The sequence below is a fragment of the Pleurodeles waltl genome, chromosome 10 (genome assembly GCF_031143425.1).
Source record: "Pleurodeles waltl isolate 20211129_DDA chromosome 10, aPleWal1.hap1.20221129, whole genome shotgun sequence".
In the NCBI taxonomy this organism is placed as follows: Eukaryota; Metazoa; Chordata; class Amphibia; order Caudata; family Salamandridae; genus Pleurodeles; species Pleurodeles waltl.
Window position 1 is genome coordinate 812,923,506 of NC_090449.1, and position 15,165 is coordinate 812,938,670.

At 43.2% G+C, this 15,165-nt stretch overlaps 1 protein-coding gene across 3 annotated transcripts in view; it reads left to right on the plus strand.

Annotated features, from left to right (window-relative positions):
* The window catches only part of LOC138261913 (ATP-binding cassette sub-family B member 5-like), a 987,125-nt gene that overhangs the window by 630,896 nt on the left and 341,064 nt on the right, over positions 1 to 15,165 (plus strand). For all 3 annotated transcript variants that reach the window (XM_069211477.1, XM_069211478.1, XM_069211476.1), the window contains 2 exons: positions 8,105 to 8,296; positions 8,398 to 8,569. In XM_069211477.1, the coding sequence (XP_069067578.1) occupies positions 8,105 to 8,296; positions 8,398 to 8,569 (364 nt within the window). The remainder of the gene's footprint in view (positions 1 to 8,104; positions 8,297 to 8,397; positions 8,570 to 15,165) is intronic.

Consider the following 15,165-nt stretch of genomic DNA (forward strand, 5'->3'; position numbering starts at 1 on the left):
TAAGCTGATGGCAGCATCCCGAACTTGAACAAGCCACCTGTGCTGATTCTCTGAACCCTGTTCAGGCTAACTCTAGACAGGACCACACCTCAAGCTAGCTGATAGACCGAAGTCGTTCCGTCTTCAAAGCACCACTGTAAGCCACTAGAGCAGTGCTGGAAACACACCCATGACATTGCAGAAAGAGCCTCCTACAAATCAGTCATCCATATCTACCACCTGCGCCTCAAAGTCACCAAATGTCTGGCCCTATCCACCCGCATACATAACAGCTCGAACTCTGCAAAAGAGATCTTTGCTGTGGTCAGAGTTCAGTTTCCAACCTGACAGCTTCATGGCTATCGCCTTGTCTCAGGAGCTATGCACCAAACTTTCCATCCACTTCTTGGATAAATCAACTTAATCTCTAACCATATCCCTCGAATTTCGATCCCCCCTCTCCACAAAGACCAACACCAAGCCAGGATCCTCCCTTACCTGCTGGACAGAAGTCTGCAAATCTGAAATGGCCAACACCATGTGACAACAATTCTTCAGCTCCCCTAGGCTCCTGCCTGCACTACATTGGTAAGAGGATTTAACCCCAACTGCGCTGATCTCATCTCCATACTTAACCGATCTCTCTCCACCGCCACCCTCCAGGAATCCTAGAAACACACCACCATTCTACCCCTCCTCAAAAAAAGCCATTGGCCAAAACCCTAAAAAATGTCTAACTATAGTTTAATCGCCCTCCTACCCTAACCAGCCAAAGTACTGCAAAAACGAGTCAACTCACACAGCACCTGTCACCTCGGGTTTCAGAGCCAACTACAGCACCTAGATGGCCCTCAGGACTGCTATGATGACATATTCCTCATCAGGGACAATGGAGACACAGCAGCCCTCATCCTACTGGACCTCTCGGCAGCCTTTGACACGGTCTCTCACCCCATCTTCATCCAGAGACTCCACAAGACTTGAATCTGTGGCCCGCCCTTCAGTGGATTTGCACCTTCCTCAATGGTTGCTCTCAAATGGTCAGCCTGCCCGTATTTCAGCCAGACTCTATCTATCTGATCTGTGGCATACCCCACAGATCCTTCCTAACCCCCACACTGTTCAGTGTCTATATGGCCCCTCTTGCCACCATTGTCAGTTTCCATGGCTTCAGTATTGTCTCGTATGCAGATGACATTCAGCCGATCCTCTCGTTCTCAGAAGACATGCATCCTCACACAATCTAGCTTTGTCATATGCAAGTTCGCTGTAGCAGTCTGGATGAACAGGAGCTGCCAAAGCTGAATAGTGATAAAAACAAAGTGTACTGTTTAGCAAACACACATCTCTATGGCCTCTGCCTGGATGCCTGATGGACTAGGACTAGCACCCATCCCCACCAATGCCACCTGGAACCTGGACATCATAATCAACAGCCATATCTCTATGTCCAACCAAGCCAGCACCTTTGCAGTAACTTCATTTCACAACCTTCAGATGCTGAGCAAAATATTTAAACGGCTCCCTCGACATTCAGAGAACAGTGACCCAAGTCCTCATTGCCCTCACAGCCTAACTCAACAACTGCATCAGCTTCCACTTCCTGCCCAGGCACCTCTTTTCCAATGCCTTTCTTTTCGTCCACATCCCCTCTTCTTACACGCTTAAGCAGGAGGATGTGCTTTCTTTCATATTGTCCTTAAGACCTTTAACAAGCTCTCCCTTCACATCAGAGTAGCTAGCTCTATCCTCAAATTCAAAAACCTGGCTCTTCATCTAGGCTACTCTCAGACAGACACCTCAGCCTGCACCTTCCAAGGCACCCTTGATAGTTTCACAGGCGATAAGCGTGCCATTCAAGTCTTCATAACAGCACTTTGCATTATCTGATTTTTTAGCCCTTGTTTACAGTGTTAAAAGCAAAACTACAAGGCCCAGATGCAACATCTGTTTGTTAAGAAGTCATAGCAGGGTCAAGATGTCAGACAGCACAAAGAACCACTTGGTAGCTGTGTATGATCCGTCCAAACCAGCCAGACGTCTTATAAAGGCAAATTGACTAGGATGAGTCAATTTGTTTTAACTATCATTGTCCTATTTGTCAGGACTATATCATATACTTTACAGTCCTGTTAGCAGTGAAATTGATATGTAATTGGATGCAAGGTTGGTTCTTTTTTTAGGTATAGCTTGACAGCGCAGCTCTCACCTAGCTTACCTGATCAACAGAAAAAAGAGCATCTAGAAGCACTACCAAGAGAGTGACTTTGCCCACATGTTGATTACTGTGAGTATAGCCTTTGTTTAGCACAAGTTGCGTGTTTCCGCTGAAAAAGAGTGCCCACACACTATTTCTGTTACTAGTATTCTGTTGGTGATCCAGTTTCTTGTGGGGGATTCCATTTTGCCCGATTACATATGGACATCTGCCCAAATTGAGTCTACTTTCGAACCACGTCTGGTAGGCCATTCAGTAGGTTTTTCCATTTTCTCATTTTGTAGGTCCACATGTATTTCTTTCATTCTGCTTTTTATTGCATTACTATTTTTAGTGCATACTGCAGCTCCCCAGAACGTGCTACTTGGCTCCTCCTAGTTTGCAGCTAATTTTATTTGCAACATGCTGGATTGCCATTGCTTTTAAACCAGGCTGGCTCGTTGTAATGGTATTGTCCATAGTGTACCACTCTTTATCATTCCAAGATCACCAATACATTGCTTCTAGGGGTAGCAGCAGAGTTAGAATTTTGACATAACTGTGTACCATGTACAATATCATTGAAAATGGCCTCCTGCTGATATGTTGCATTTATTTTTTTGAATTTCAAGCTTACATTTTTGGGAGACATTTTATTTTTTTACTTTCAACCTTTCAATTTATCTTTAATTTGCTTGTTGAACTTTCGTACTTGTTTTGTTTTGTATAGGTATGTGAATGAATGCATGAGTCCGTGGGTGGATTAAGGAATGCATGAGTCCAATGATGAGTGTCAGAGTGCATTCATGATAACGTGTTGAGTGCCTAAAGTCATCAATTAGTGAAGAGGCACTATCAATTATAAACCGGCCCTCGGAACATTTCCAATGCATATTGGGTTTAGGGATGATCACGAACATAGAATCAGCATACAATCAGCCAGCCCGTGGTAATCTTGCCGTCGGATTAATTGCAAAGATGTTGTGGCCAGAACCCAAATGCTTTAATGCTGCCCTGTGATATATTTGCTGCTCGTCTCCTCTCAATATGACAATGTCCCATCCTGTAGAAAGAACTCGAATTCTCACTGACTGCTTTCATACCCAAATTCCTACTTACAAGCATATTATACCTATTCCCTAGAGACCTGCCACGAGAAAGTGAAACATTGTCTACATAACCGATTTACTTGTATTTGAAACATTAGTTTCCTGTTCATGCAAAGGAGACGTTGCTTCGCAAATGTTTGTTAATGTAAAGCTAAAAACGGCATGTTAAATAGTCACACAGTAGACATTCCAAACCACCAGTGTTTGAACCTCATAGTTCCATTCTTCAGAAATAGGCAACTGGTAGTTTGATGAATCATATGACAGGGTCCAAGTCATCATCAACACTTTCATTTAGTCTGCAAGACCTCAGCAGTCAAAATGGCAAATTTAGGTCAATACACATTGGCTAGCAATCTACATTAGTAAAGCGGCCCTTTTTTCTGTTATACACTTTAAACATAATCAGAGATTTATAGCATTTACTAAGTTTATCAGCAAGAAGCAGTGCTTAATTTGCAACAGAACGAGTGCCGAGGCTAGAGCTCTACATAGAAGCCTGTGGTCTGTGCTATTAAATCCACGTTATGCCTTTTTAATAAACTACCAGATACTCCCTGCTCCTTTATCTCACTCTTGCAGGTTCCTGTTTTCTGGGTTTCCGTCTTTCTTTTCCTCCATCACTTGTCTATTGCAGAAAAGTAAGTGCTGGTTCCCAAAAATGAGTGCCTGTGGGCCCCACCAGCAACTACGGGCTCAAATTAAGAACTAGCCAGAAGAATTATGCTTGGGACATAGGGTATCAAGAACAAGATGTTTATACACGACCTTAAAGTCTGTCCGGGACTAAGAGGGCACGTTTATGCTATGGTCCAGCGAATGACTGATGCATGTGTAGATTAAAATCTCCCAAACGCTTACAGGTAGATCTAGTTGTAATACAGACTTCCTTTCCTGATCACTCTAAACCCAGGGCCATCGCCAGTGGGAGCTTACACAGGAATTTATAGTATTTCAGAAGCATTTACTTTCACATGCTCTATATATATTACTTTTTCCATTGTATATTCCAAAATTCCTAATTCCTAACTAGAATAATTAAAGCCCTATTCGGTGCTTGTATAGTCTCTGTGAATGAAACCCTTATACCCTAAACGCTGCCATATTTTTGAGAATCCCTTAATGAAGCACAGGTACTCTGGAGCAAAGCCAATTTTTTTGATGGGTCACCCAGGCACCCTGACCGGAGAGAGACTCATAACTGGAATCTCCCATTGATGACAAAAAGCTGGGTCGGTAAATAGAGAAATAGCATTAATCCTTTGATTCACGACTCTCTTCAGTTATGAAATTAGACCACCTTACTGCTCTATGTCAGGTAGATGAATGTCAAGTAGGTAGTGCAAAATTCAATTATATTTTCTTTTGTTGCACAGATCCAAAGAAAGTCGACTGTTTTGCAAGAAAGAACACATTAATTTTTATTCCTCTGGGCCATGCTATTTTTGAATCCTAGAATTAAACATTTCCTAGCTGTCGTAATAGAAAGATTCAATTCTATTAAGGACATAGACAACACATAACTTAGGAGAGACCCAGAAAGTCGTATAGGACACAATGCATGAGTTACACTTGGCCGATCTGGATAAATGGAAGGTAACCCCCTCGGGGGAAAGGTTCTTCCCATAATGTTCAAAGCCCTGACATCAGAGACAAGTCTACACAATACAAGACATAGCAAGGTCGCCTGCTTAGCCAATATCTCTTTTCTGGAAAGGATAAGATAAGAACAAATTGAACACCTTATTGACATCCCAAAGGATTGAATACCTCCATTCCAAGGGTAAGAAGAAACTAATGCCCCTGAGCAACTTGCAAAGTAATAGATGCTCCTACATCAGGTGGCCTCCAATGTGCGTGTACACTGCCGATATTGCAGAGTGAAAGGTATTGACTGATCTGTAAGCTCATCCTTATGAGGCAAGATAAACCAAAACGTTCAGGATATGGACTGTTTCTGTCCCCACGAGATCCAAACATATCTGCTGACACCAACCCATCCAGTGAGACCAGGCTGATCAATATCTCTTGATGGTACTATCTGCCCAGGCTCTGGAGAGGAGGTCTGCAGCATCTTGCAAAAGGCCTGGCACTTGCCATTGCATCCTGTAATCCTCCATGTCATAAGCCTTGGAGTGCCTTCCAGGACCAGGTGGTGAGGGCTCTCAGAGGGGTTTTTGAGGACATCTGGAAACAGCGGTTCACAGATTGGAGAATCCCAAGAAACTCCCATCCGAACCTGAAACGAGACTTGAGACCTCTAGATCGAGGTCACCACCAACAACTTTGCTTATTGCCTTCAAGCCTGAGTTTCTGTCCTCATTATGATGGAGAAAGGAGGAAACACATAATCCGTCTCCATTGTCCAATCCTTGTCACTATTGCATGTGGGGCTTGTCTCCAGCTGTAGTACCTGGGAAGCTGGTGATCCTGAAAAGCCCCAAATAGGTCCATCGTAACAGGCCCGATCTGATGAAAAGGTTTTGGAACACTGCTCCCCAAGCCCCACTCCCCTCCTGAATTTGGAGGCATCTTTCTATTGATCCAGCTTGTAGCACTGACCTCTAAGGGATGCGTGGAACTGAGTGCAGCCAGCTGAGCACCCACCTGCCATGGCCATCCCCAGTGAAAACCTGAGAGGTAAAAATTAGCTTGATGGAGGACTGGGCCTTATTCAAATAATTGAATATGAAAACAAATTTGCTGAGTTCCTTTATGAAGGGATCGCTAAAAAGTTCCCCTTGTGCCACCTGTCCCACTTTGGAGGCTGCTAGGTCCCTTAGTTTTGGATCGATATTTAGAGAGGGTGCAACCGGCGATCCCTAGAAAGATGATTGCCCTCTGGGCCCAGCCTGAAAGGACTTCCGGTGATATCAGTGCCCCAGGCGCCTTGGCTTCCTGGGCTATATCAAGAATTTTCATTAGAAAGCCAGTGATATTGAAAAGTTTATCTTGACATGACCACCAGGAGCGGCCAATCCCCTCCTCAGTGGCCCTGACATATTTGGTAAGAAAAGTGGCCATCCTACAGTAATCTGGGGAACCAGTGCCAATTTACCAGCCAGCAATGCGCGGGGACAGCTGGCTACGGATCTCTTTATGTAGCAGTTTCTATAATCTTCCCTCCACATAAGTGGCTTCCTTGTCCACTGGGGAGCACTCAGAAAAACGAGGATGTTAGTGATCCTCCAGGGCTTACATGTCAGAATCTTTGTCATGGAGGTCCGAATGGCCTGAGTGGTCATTCCCATGTGGATTCAGCTCCATTACGGCCTCTGAGGTGGGTAGAGGGGGGCAGGTGAGAGCCAGCGGCTCATGCCCCATAAAAACTTTCTTGAGCTTTGCAAAGGCATCTAGCTCCACCCCGGGGTCCTGCGTGCGCTTGTGCGTGTTGATGGATGTTTTTGCGCCTGGCTGTCCTGGAGGTAAGGGGATGAAGGTGCCCCAGGAAGTCTTCCCTCGGAGAAGGGGTTTTAGGCAGCATTCCACCATTTGCAAGAGCGTCTGCTCCAAGTGCACCACCATGTCCCAAACTGCTCTGTGAATGGAGGCACCCATGGCCTTGCCAAACTAATCCGTTATGGGGAAGTAGAAGATATACTTAGAAGAGGAGTCTGAGTCCTCAGACTCTTGCATTGCAGTTCAGGGCACTTTACATTTGGGGAAACCCAATAAGTAAGTGAAAAACCCAGAGGGTTTAAATTGCAGCTTATCCTGACTCTCACAGCCAGTCAGGGCAAGGCCCAAGACACCACACACTCTTATCAGATGCACAGGGCTCACACGATAATAATAATAATATAGCTTAGAGCTCTAAGGCAGCAGTAATGAGTGTGGGGCGTATGAATCCAGGCGGGTCGGATCAAGCGTGACACACTTCCGTAGCCGTGCTTGTTGAAACGGGCTCCATGGGAAGTCCCAAAATGCATTTCGACTGTCGAAGGTAAAGAAATGATATGTGCGTCAAGACACATTTTGTTGGCAGCGCACGTCCTCTTAGCGGTGGGAAGATGGCTGCGCGCCAGTCCTGACACCTCTGCAAGGCAAAATTTACAGAAATTACAGCTGCTGCGAAGGGGCGGCAGAGCTTTCCTACGGCCACAAGACCAGAACCTGTGGGAAAAAACACATTATGGCAGAATATACCACCAATTCTAAGCACACATCATGCAATAGGCAGCAAAAAAAAGTCACAAAAGAGAAAAGGTCAAAACATGTAACTTTTGGATGCTGGAGCAGTGAAGAAAGTGGAGGCAGGAGAGTCTTCAGGGGGATAGGAAGAGATACTCTGTGTGTTGATTGGCTGCACGGAAGTTCTTTCCTTTCCTTGTGGTTCTTGGGAAATTAAGTTTATTGTCGTGATGTTAATATGGCTGCTGTTGAAAGTGAAGTGAAGACAGTGCAGCATAATCCTCGCCTCCGGTCCTGACATAGAATCTCATTTTATATTAGAGGAAAACTAGAATAAAACATTGTCTTAACTTAAACTTTTTTATTTAATTGTTGCTACATTTGGTAACAATACAAGCAGGAATCCACCAACATCAATTGTACTTATCGCAACTGTTGAATGTATGTATGTTTATATTACACAAGGATGATAATGACTAAATTGCTGGTAGTTTGTTTATAGGTGTAGGTTTCTCAGTGTATACCATCGCCAGGCATAGCATCAATGTATGTATTCAACAAGTGACACTTTTCTTCTTACATTAGTATGTTTTCTTTGTCTTTCACAGATGTGTTGTGGATACAGTTTTGTGTACCATGTACTGTATTTACAACCACAACTTTCCTCTTTTCTCCTCAATTACTACAGGTTTGCTCTTTACTACACTGGAATAGGAGCTGGAGTCCTGCTGTTTGCATACCTTCAGATTTCATTTTGGGTGATGGCTGCAGCAAGACAGACAATGAAAATCCGTCAACATTTTTTTCATGCTGTTTTGGGGCAAGATATTAGCTGGTTTGATACAAGTAAATCTGGAGAACTGAACACACGTCTTAATGAGTGAGAGTTTGATTTAGTCTTATTTATTTGAGAGAATCAAAAGTCAATGTACTTTATGTTGGTTTTGTGCTGTCCTCAATGCAACATCTCTATCTCTGCAGAGACATCAATAAAATCAATGAGGGAATTGGAGACAAAATAGGTCATCTGTTCCATAATCTGGCAATCTTTGCAGCAGGGTTAATAATCGGATTTGTAAAAGGATGGCAACTCACACTTGTACTCTTGGCTGTAGGTCCACTTGTTGCAATGTCCTCAGCATTTTGTTCTAAGGTAAGAACAAATTAATCCACATGATATTTTACTAAACATAAACCGACATTATTGAGATTGAGCAATTCAGAAATCTGTGTGTGATAGGCAGGACCAGTGATTGCATGTTTTGTGGGATGCTTCTGTTTTCCTATCTGATAGAGATGTCGCGCCACAGATTCCTTACTTTAGAATAATCCCCAGGTGTCGGGCTGGATCTGTAAATTTTTTAGCAGTACCCCTGCATGCCGGTATGTGACATTTTTCAGCTCTACGTCGTCGGCAGTGACGTGGAGAGTGCCTGTAAAGGCGCCCCTACAACGTGACTTTTTGTTGAGGTATTTTTTGAGAATCTTTTTACTGGTGTGTTAAGGATGTCCCCTGGGAGGCTAACGAGCTTTAAACTATGTAGTGCCTGTCACAGCCAGATATCTGTGACAGACCTGGATTTGGTGTGCTTATGGTGCTTTAAGAGGAACTCCAAAACCTGTGAGGACTGGCCCGCCATGAACACCAAGGTGCTGAGGAAGCGGTCTGTCAAACTCCTTGCCACCTGATGTTGAACGACGCATGCTCATGATCCCGGTAATGCGGAAGTACCCAGGACCACTCGCAGAGCCATTCTCAGCTACCATTGTTGCAATCCAAGATGATGGGTAAGTTGTGCAAGCAGAAACAATCTAAGAAGGTGAAGCATTCCTTGACTTCCCAGTGCCGGTCCAAGTCATCGGTCCAAGTATTCAACAAGTGACACTTTTCTTCTTACATTAGTATGTTTTCTTTGTCTTTGACAGATGTGTTGTGGATACAGTTTTGTGTACCATGTACTGTATTTACAACCCCAACTTTCCTCTTTTCTCCTCAATTACTACAGGTTTGCTCTTTACTACACTGGAATAGGAGCTGGAGTCCTGCTGTTTGCATACCTTCAGATTTCATTTTGGGTGATGGCTGCAGCAAGACAGACAATGAAAATCCGTCAACATTTTTTTTCATGCTGTTTTGGGGCAAGATATTAGCTGGTTTGATACAAGTAAATCTGGAGAACTGAACACATGTCAGCACGGAAGCGTCAGCACTCAAGGCCTCGCTTCCTGGAGCCAGAGCGACCCCCACCCAAATCAAAGAGTTCTATCAGGCCATGCACCTCATATTAGAGTAGCCCGATCACTTTGGAGTGCCTTCGAATCCCTCAGGTACGGGAGGGCCCCCCGACTGGATTTCCCCCACCTCGGTGCCTGTCTGCTCCATGGATCCCGTTCTGGATCACTGCTGCCAACGAGGGCTTCCCCCGTGCCTGCTCCAGTGCCATTGCTCCTGGCACCGCCGATGCCCATCGGCAGCACAGGCCACATCATTATACTTACCTCTGACATGGAGCCAGACAGGCTTTGTCTGACGCCAGGTCCAGCAGAGCCAGGACCATGCCATCCAATTTAAAGCCAGTGTCTTTTTGTTTTGATAGAACTGGAGAGAGTGATGATTGGCAGGGGTCTGAGAACGTTTATGGTTATCACAATCAATAAGAGGAGGACAACTGGTACGAGGAACTAGTGGATGCAGTGGTCTGGACACCTGATCGGAAACTTGCTTGGGGTCACCACCTACTGTGGCTACAGAGGAGGGTGCTGCTTTCTCAATGGAATGGTGGTGGGTAGGTGGGCTGAGGTCCAGAACCATACGCTGTCCTCTGTGACAAGAAAGAAGTATGTCTTGACAGAGGTGCTTGAGCTGGGAGTTGCCCCAACTAAACCTTTACTCCCATTTAATGAACATCCTGTGCCTTTTGGGCAGATACAGACACGTGGGATTTGGTTGCACAAGTGCTGCCTATAGTATCACAGAAGGCTCGAGCCATTTTGTCACAGGCGATTGCAAATGGCAGAGATGAAGCAAAGTTCAAGATCAGGTATGAACTGGACATTACTGACTCTCACTGGGCAGAGTGATTGCATCACCACTGGCTTTTCGGGGGATGTCCAAGCCTTGTTCATGGGCACGCCCTTTGATGGCTTCCTCCTCTTTGGCGAGAAGGCAGACTTGGCACTGGAGAACTTCAAGGACAGCAGATCTATGGGCAGGTTCTTGGGGTTATCCATGGTCCCTCCTCAACCCCAGTCTGCCTTTTGTCGCTTCTGTTACTTTTGTAGGGGGCTACCAAATATGTTCTTTCCTGCCCAGCCAACAGACTTTCCAGCCTTTTCATGACCCCAAACATGGTTCCCACAAACCACTTGGGACCACCAGCCAGAGATTGAACCAGTCCACCATCAGTCCTCCCCTGGTAGCTGCAGCCTCAAAACTCTTTTAGATTGCCATCATACCAGCACGGGCACCCAGTGGGGGGGCAGGATACACCATCACCTGCACCAATGACATTCTATAACATCCGACAAGTGAGTTTTACAGAAGAGGCTACTCCATCCCCTTTCCTATGTTGGCATCCTTGAACATGTTCACCAAATATTATTTCCTGGACTGTCAGGTCTGTCATGATGGGCATTTTGCCCATCAGTCCTGTAGGAATTTTGGGTCTAAAATCAGTTTTGTAGCTCCACCACCGGGGAGATATGCTTGTGTATCTATTCTAAGATAATGAATCTGCAGCTAGAAGTCTCTACCAGATGAACAAGTTACTTACCTTCTGCAACGCCTTATCTGGTAGAAACTCTTATCTCACCTCAGATTTCTTACTGAGCCTCCTTGCAAACTGATTTAGTACAGGGTCAGTACTCTAAGAGCCTTAGAAATACACCCGTGTGTGTCAGCAATCTTCATGGTATCTGCACGTCTGGTGTGGAAAGTTACGAAAAGAAAAAGACATCAGCATGCTGATGACAATATAGGCACAGCGTACATCATTTCTGGCTGGGATGACTCCGATGCTGCCTGCATGGAGCTGAATGATGCCACCTACCAGCACAGAGATACTGCAGTTACTGCTTGAAAATATCCAGATCCAGTGTGACGCCTAGGGATGATTGTCATGTAAGGCTTGACAGATTTTCTACCAGATAAGGCGTTACAGAAGGTAAGTAACTTGTTGTTTTGGGTTATTCTCTTGTTAATTATGACAGTTTACCAGTCTTTATTGGTGTCTTATAGTTTTTGTTGTTTCAAATATATTATCTTAAACATGGTAATGCGTAGCGTGTGATTGAAAAACAAATTACAGAAACTAGAGGCCTGATGTACTATTATTCTATTCACATAAAGTGGTGGAAATTTGTGCACTGATCGTTTCAAATAGAATTGTGTTTTGCAAACCAACTTGTTTACTAATAGGTCTGTTCACTAAGTACCAAATTGCTGTGGGGTCACTGACTGACCTGGCTAATTATTAGTCATTAGGCAGGTCACTATTTGCAAACCATGTGAGTGGCTTAAATCTTAGGGATGGTGGCATGAAAGAGACAGAAGACCACCATCCCTGTCGATTGTATTTCGAAATGGAACACTTTTTTTAAGCATCCAATTCTCCCTAAAGGGATTCATACTGCTTTTTTAATTATTTTTTTACTTTTTTTTTTAATAACATTTACCATTTTGGAGACCATCAGGTGAGGAAGACTTCGGACTCATAGACAATTGCTTCCTCCCCTGAAGTTGCCAACACGATTCCCAAAGGGGTCCGGGTCGTAAGGGGACGCTTTCCTCTTTGTGAATCATTTACTACCCCAAAAAGGGACTCGGGGTCGATAGCTCATCAGTGGTTTACGATTACAATGGCAGTTGTAAACCATTGAAACATTCCTTTCCTATTTGGAAATGGGGGTGAGAGGAACGTACCTTTCACACTCCTTCCTGTTTGCAATTTAGAAATAATCGCAAAAGTACTTTTACGTGTTGGAATTAATTGTTCAATTCTTAAAAGGACTTTTTATATAAAGAAAAGGCATTTTGCGATTGCAACACCTGTGATTTTTAGTGACCTGCATTATTTCATTGAATACTGTCCTCTTTGATGTAGTATGAAAGAATTCCTATCGGTAACCATTGACAATGTAGATGCTTTTTAGTTTATAAATCAGCCTGATATAAAAGAGTTTTTAATGTATTAGAACGTAATGAATAATGTAGGTGCACATTAGTTAGCAAGGCTAGGCTGCAGCCATCTGCAGTGAAAGTCAACCTCATTTACTGAGGAAGAATAGTGTCTGTTAATTTTATGTGGACGAGCTTTCTGTATGCATGTGTCTTTCTTTGTTTCAGAAACTTATGGAGATGACTGCCTTAGCTATGGTTTTTGTTCTAATACAAGTGTAATGTTTACTTCCCTCTGGTAGAAGATGATCCTTTAGTACATTTCTCAAGGCTGCTCTGCTGAATTTCGCACTGCAGTAAAACAAGTTTTCTGTGTTCCTATGTTTAATAATGTGTGAGCTTGCATCCTTAATTAATTATGCACGGCCCTAACCATTAGGCCGTAATAGAAATTTGGTGATGCATGGAGATCATTGAAACTATTAGTATGATTGTCCATTATGGTTGAAACATTGCTTCCACATAAAAGTGCCTTTGTTTCCGAACATTATAACGAATATGCTTCTTGGAGATGAGCCAGAACTATTCAGATTTTTACCTTCAGACCTGTAGACATTTTGCAGAGACTTCTTTCCTTTAAGATCGTTGCTTACAGGCTTTCAGCTGCAGACCTTGGCTTAGAGGCTTTGCTAACAGATATTTGCTCTGTCTTAGACCTTTGATTATAGTTTTATTGCTCTACCCTGACAGCTTTTTGAGCTTTTCTTTGGAGACAGGTCTTAAGTTCGTCTGCTTGTTAATCTGTTTGATTAATTAACTCATTTGTTTTCTGTAATGAACCCATATTTTTGTTATGAACATTTGAGGTAATAACTTCAAGAATCCTGTTATATGCATTTTATAAAGAGACTCGGATAGTCCGGTTCCTGCTAATGGTCCTCTTGAGTTATTAATAGAGCTTCAACAGTTTGAGTAATACGTGATTAATTACGTTTATTGGTTGTCAAGGATTTGGATTGGAGTTTTTAGGGTTTTACCTTATTACCTGTAGATGTTGTCCAAAAGCATGATTTGGTGAATAATAGGTTTTGTGAGCTGTGTTTTACAGAGTGTTGTATGATTTGCTGAGTGTATCTGTGTTTTTGTGATACTGCGTGCTGTGCAGTACTGTGGCATATTAGGATTTGTTGATAATGGTGTATTAATGAAAACAGATGATTTATTTGTGTTTAGAATTGTGCATATATGTGAAGGTTTTTGATTTTGGGAGAACTCAAGCTGAATAATTATATCTGCGAAAGGTGTTAGGAGGCACACCAAGTTTAAAAATAAATTGAAGTTTATTATTCTAAATAGCCTAGTTGTGAATGAGTACTATTTAGAAATAGTAGTGATTTATTCTGCACATAAGTGTGAAATGTACTGATTCCAGATAAGGTTATTGCAGGCCAAATATCTAGCTTACTGTGTATGGAACAGATTAGTGCCTTGAAACACTAGTTCCCCTTGGTAGAAAGTTTCATTTCCGTCACATTTCCTGACACCCGGACACAGGTTGTTTATTGTTTTTGGTTTTATTGAATTGTTGTGGTTGAGTTTTTGTTTGAAATGTATCGTGCTTGTGTGTATTGTGAACTTTTTTCATTTTCTAAGATGAAAAAGGTTCACATCCTGTTGGCAGCCCTACATATGAGATTCTATTAAACCGGGGTTTACGTGCATGTCTGTGGGTCACCAACTGTACAAAGCTATGCAAATGATAGAAGGTTGCAATTTCTTTAAAATAATATGTTTGAAGTGAAGAAACTTGATTATTTGAGGAGTGTGCTGTTTGAAATGAAGCCACAACAAGACCTGCGCAGTTTGAAGCAATGAATGAATGGAATTATGTAGCTAATGTAGTCTGCATGGAAGGTTAGCCCTTCTGGTGTGCTTAATTTCTTATTGTTTCTTTGTAGCACACGCATGCTTTTTGGGAGGCTGCTGGCTCCTGTTCTCGTTGTTTTAAATTTGCCCTTAATAGTAATACTTCTTTGAATGGGCTATCAATCCCCCACCTGTCCCACCTGTCCCTAGAGCTTAAGTTGTGCAAACCTTCAGCCAACTGTTGAAAGCCAAAGTTGATCATGTGGAATATACAATCCTATGGGGTTTTCATTTTCATCTTGAGAACAGTCATGATAGAGAATCTGAACTCCTGGTAGACCTGATGAGCAGTCTTGGGTTGGAGCTGCTGGTTAATACCCTTACTCACTCAGCCGGCCATAGGCTGGATGGATTTTTTATGATCACAGGTCACCGTCCTTCACAGACTCATTACCAATTACTTGGTCTAACTATTTTGCAGTGATGTTCACAGTAAAAACTGCAGCCATCTCCTGAATGTCCTCAGCCTCACCTAAAACGAGGAGCACTCGCTCATGACATAAAATACACTCCACCCTTTTAACAGAGGCTCTAATGGCCTCTGTGTCTACTCTTCTAAAAATCTTGATCAAGCCATTACTGACTACCACTCTTGGCTAGGTGTGGCAAAACAAGCCCCAGGAAAAGTCACTTCAAATAGGAGAGGTACACCATTGCACCCTTGGTTCTTGGATAAATTAAGAGAATATAAACATGGTTGTCATAGA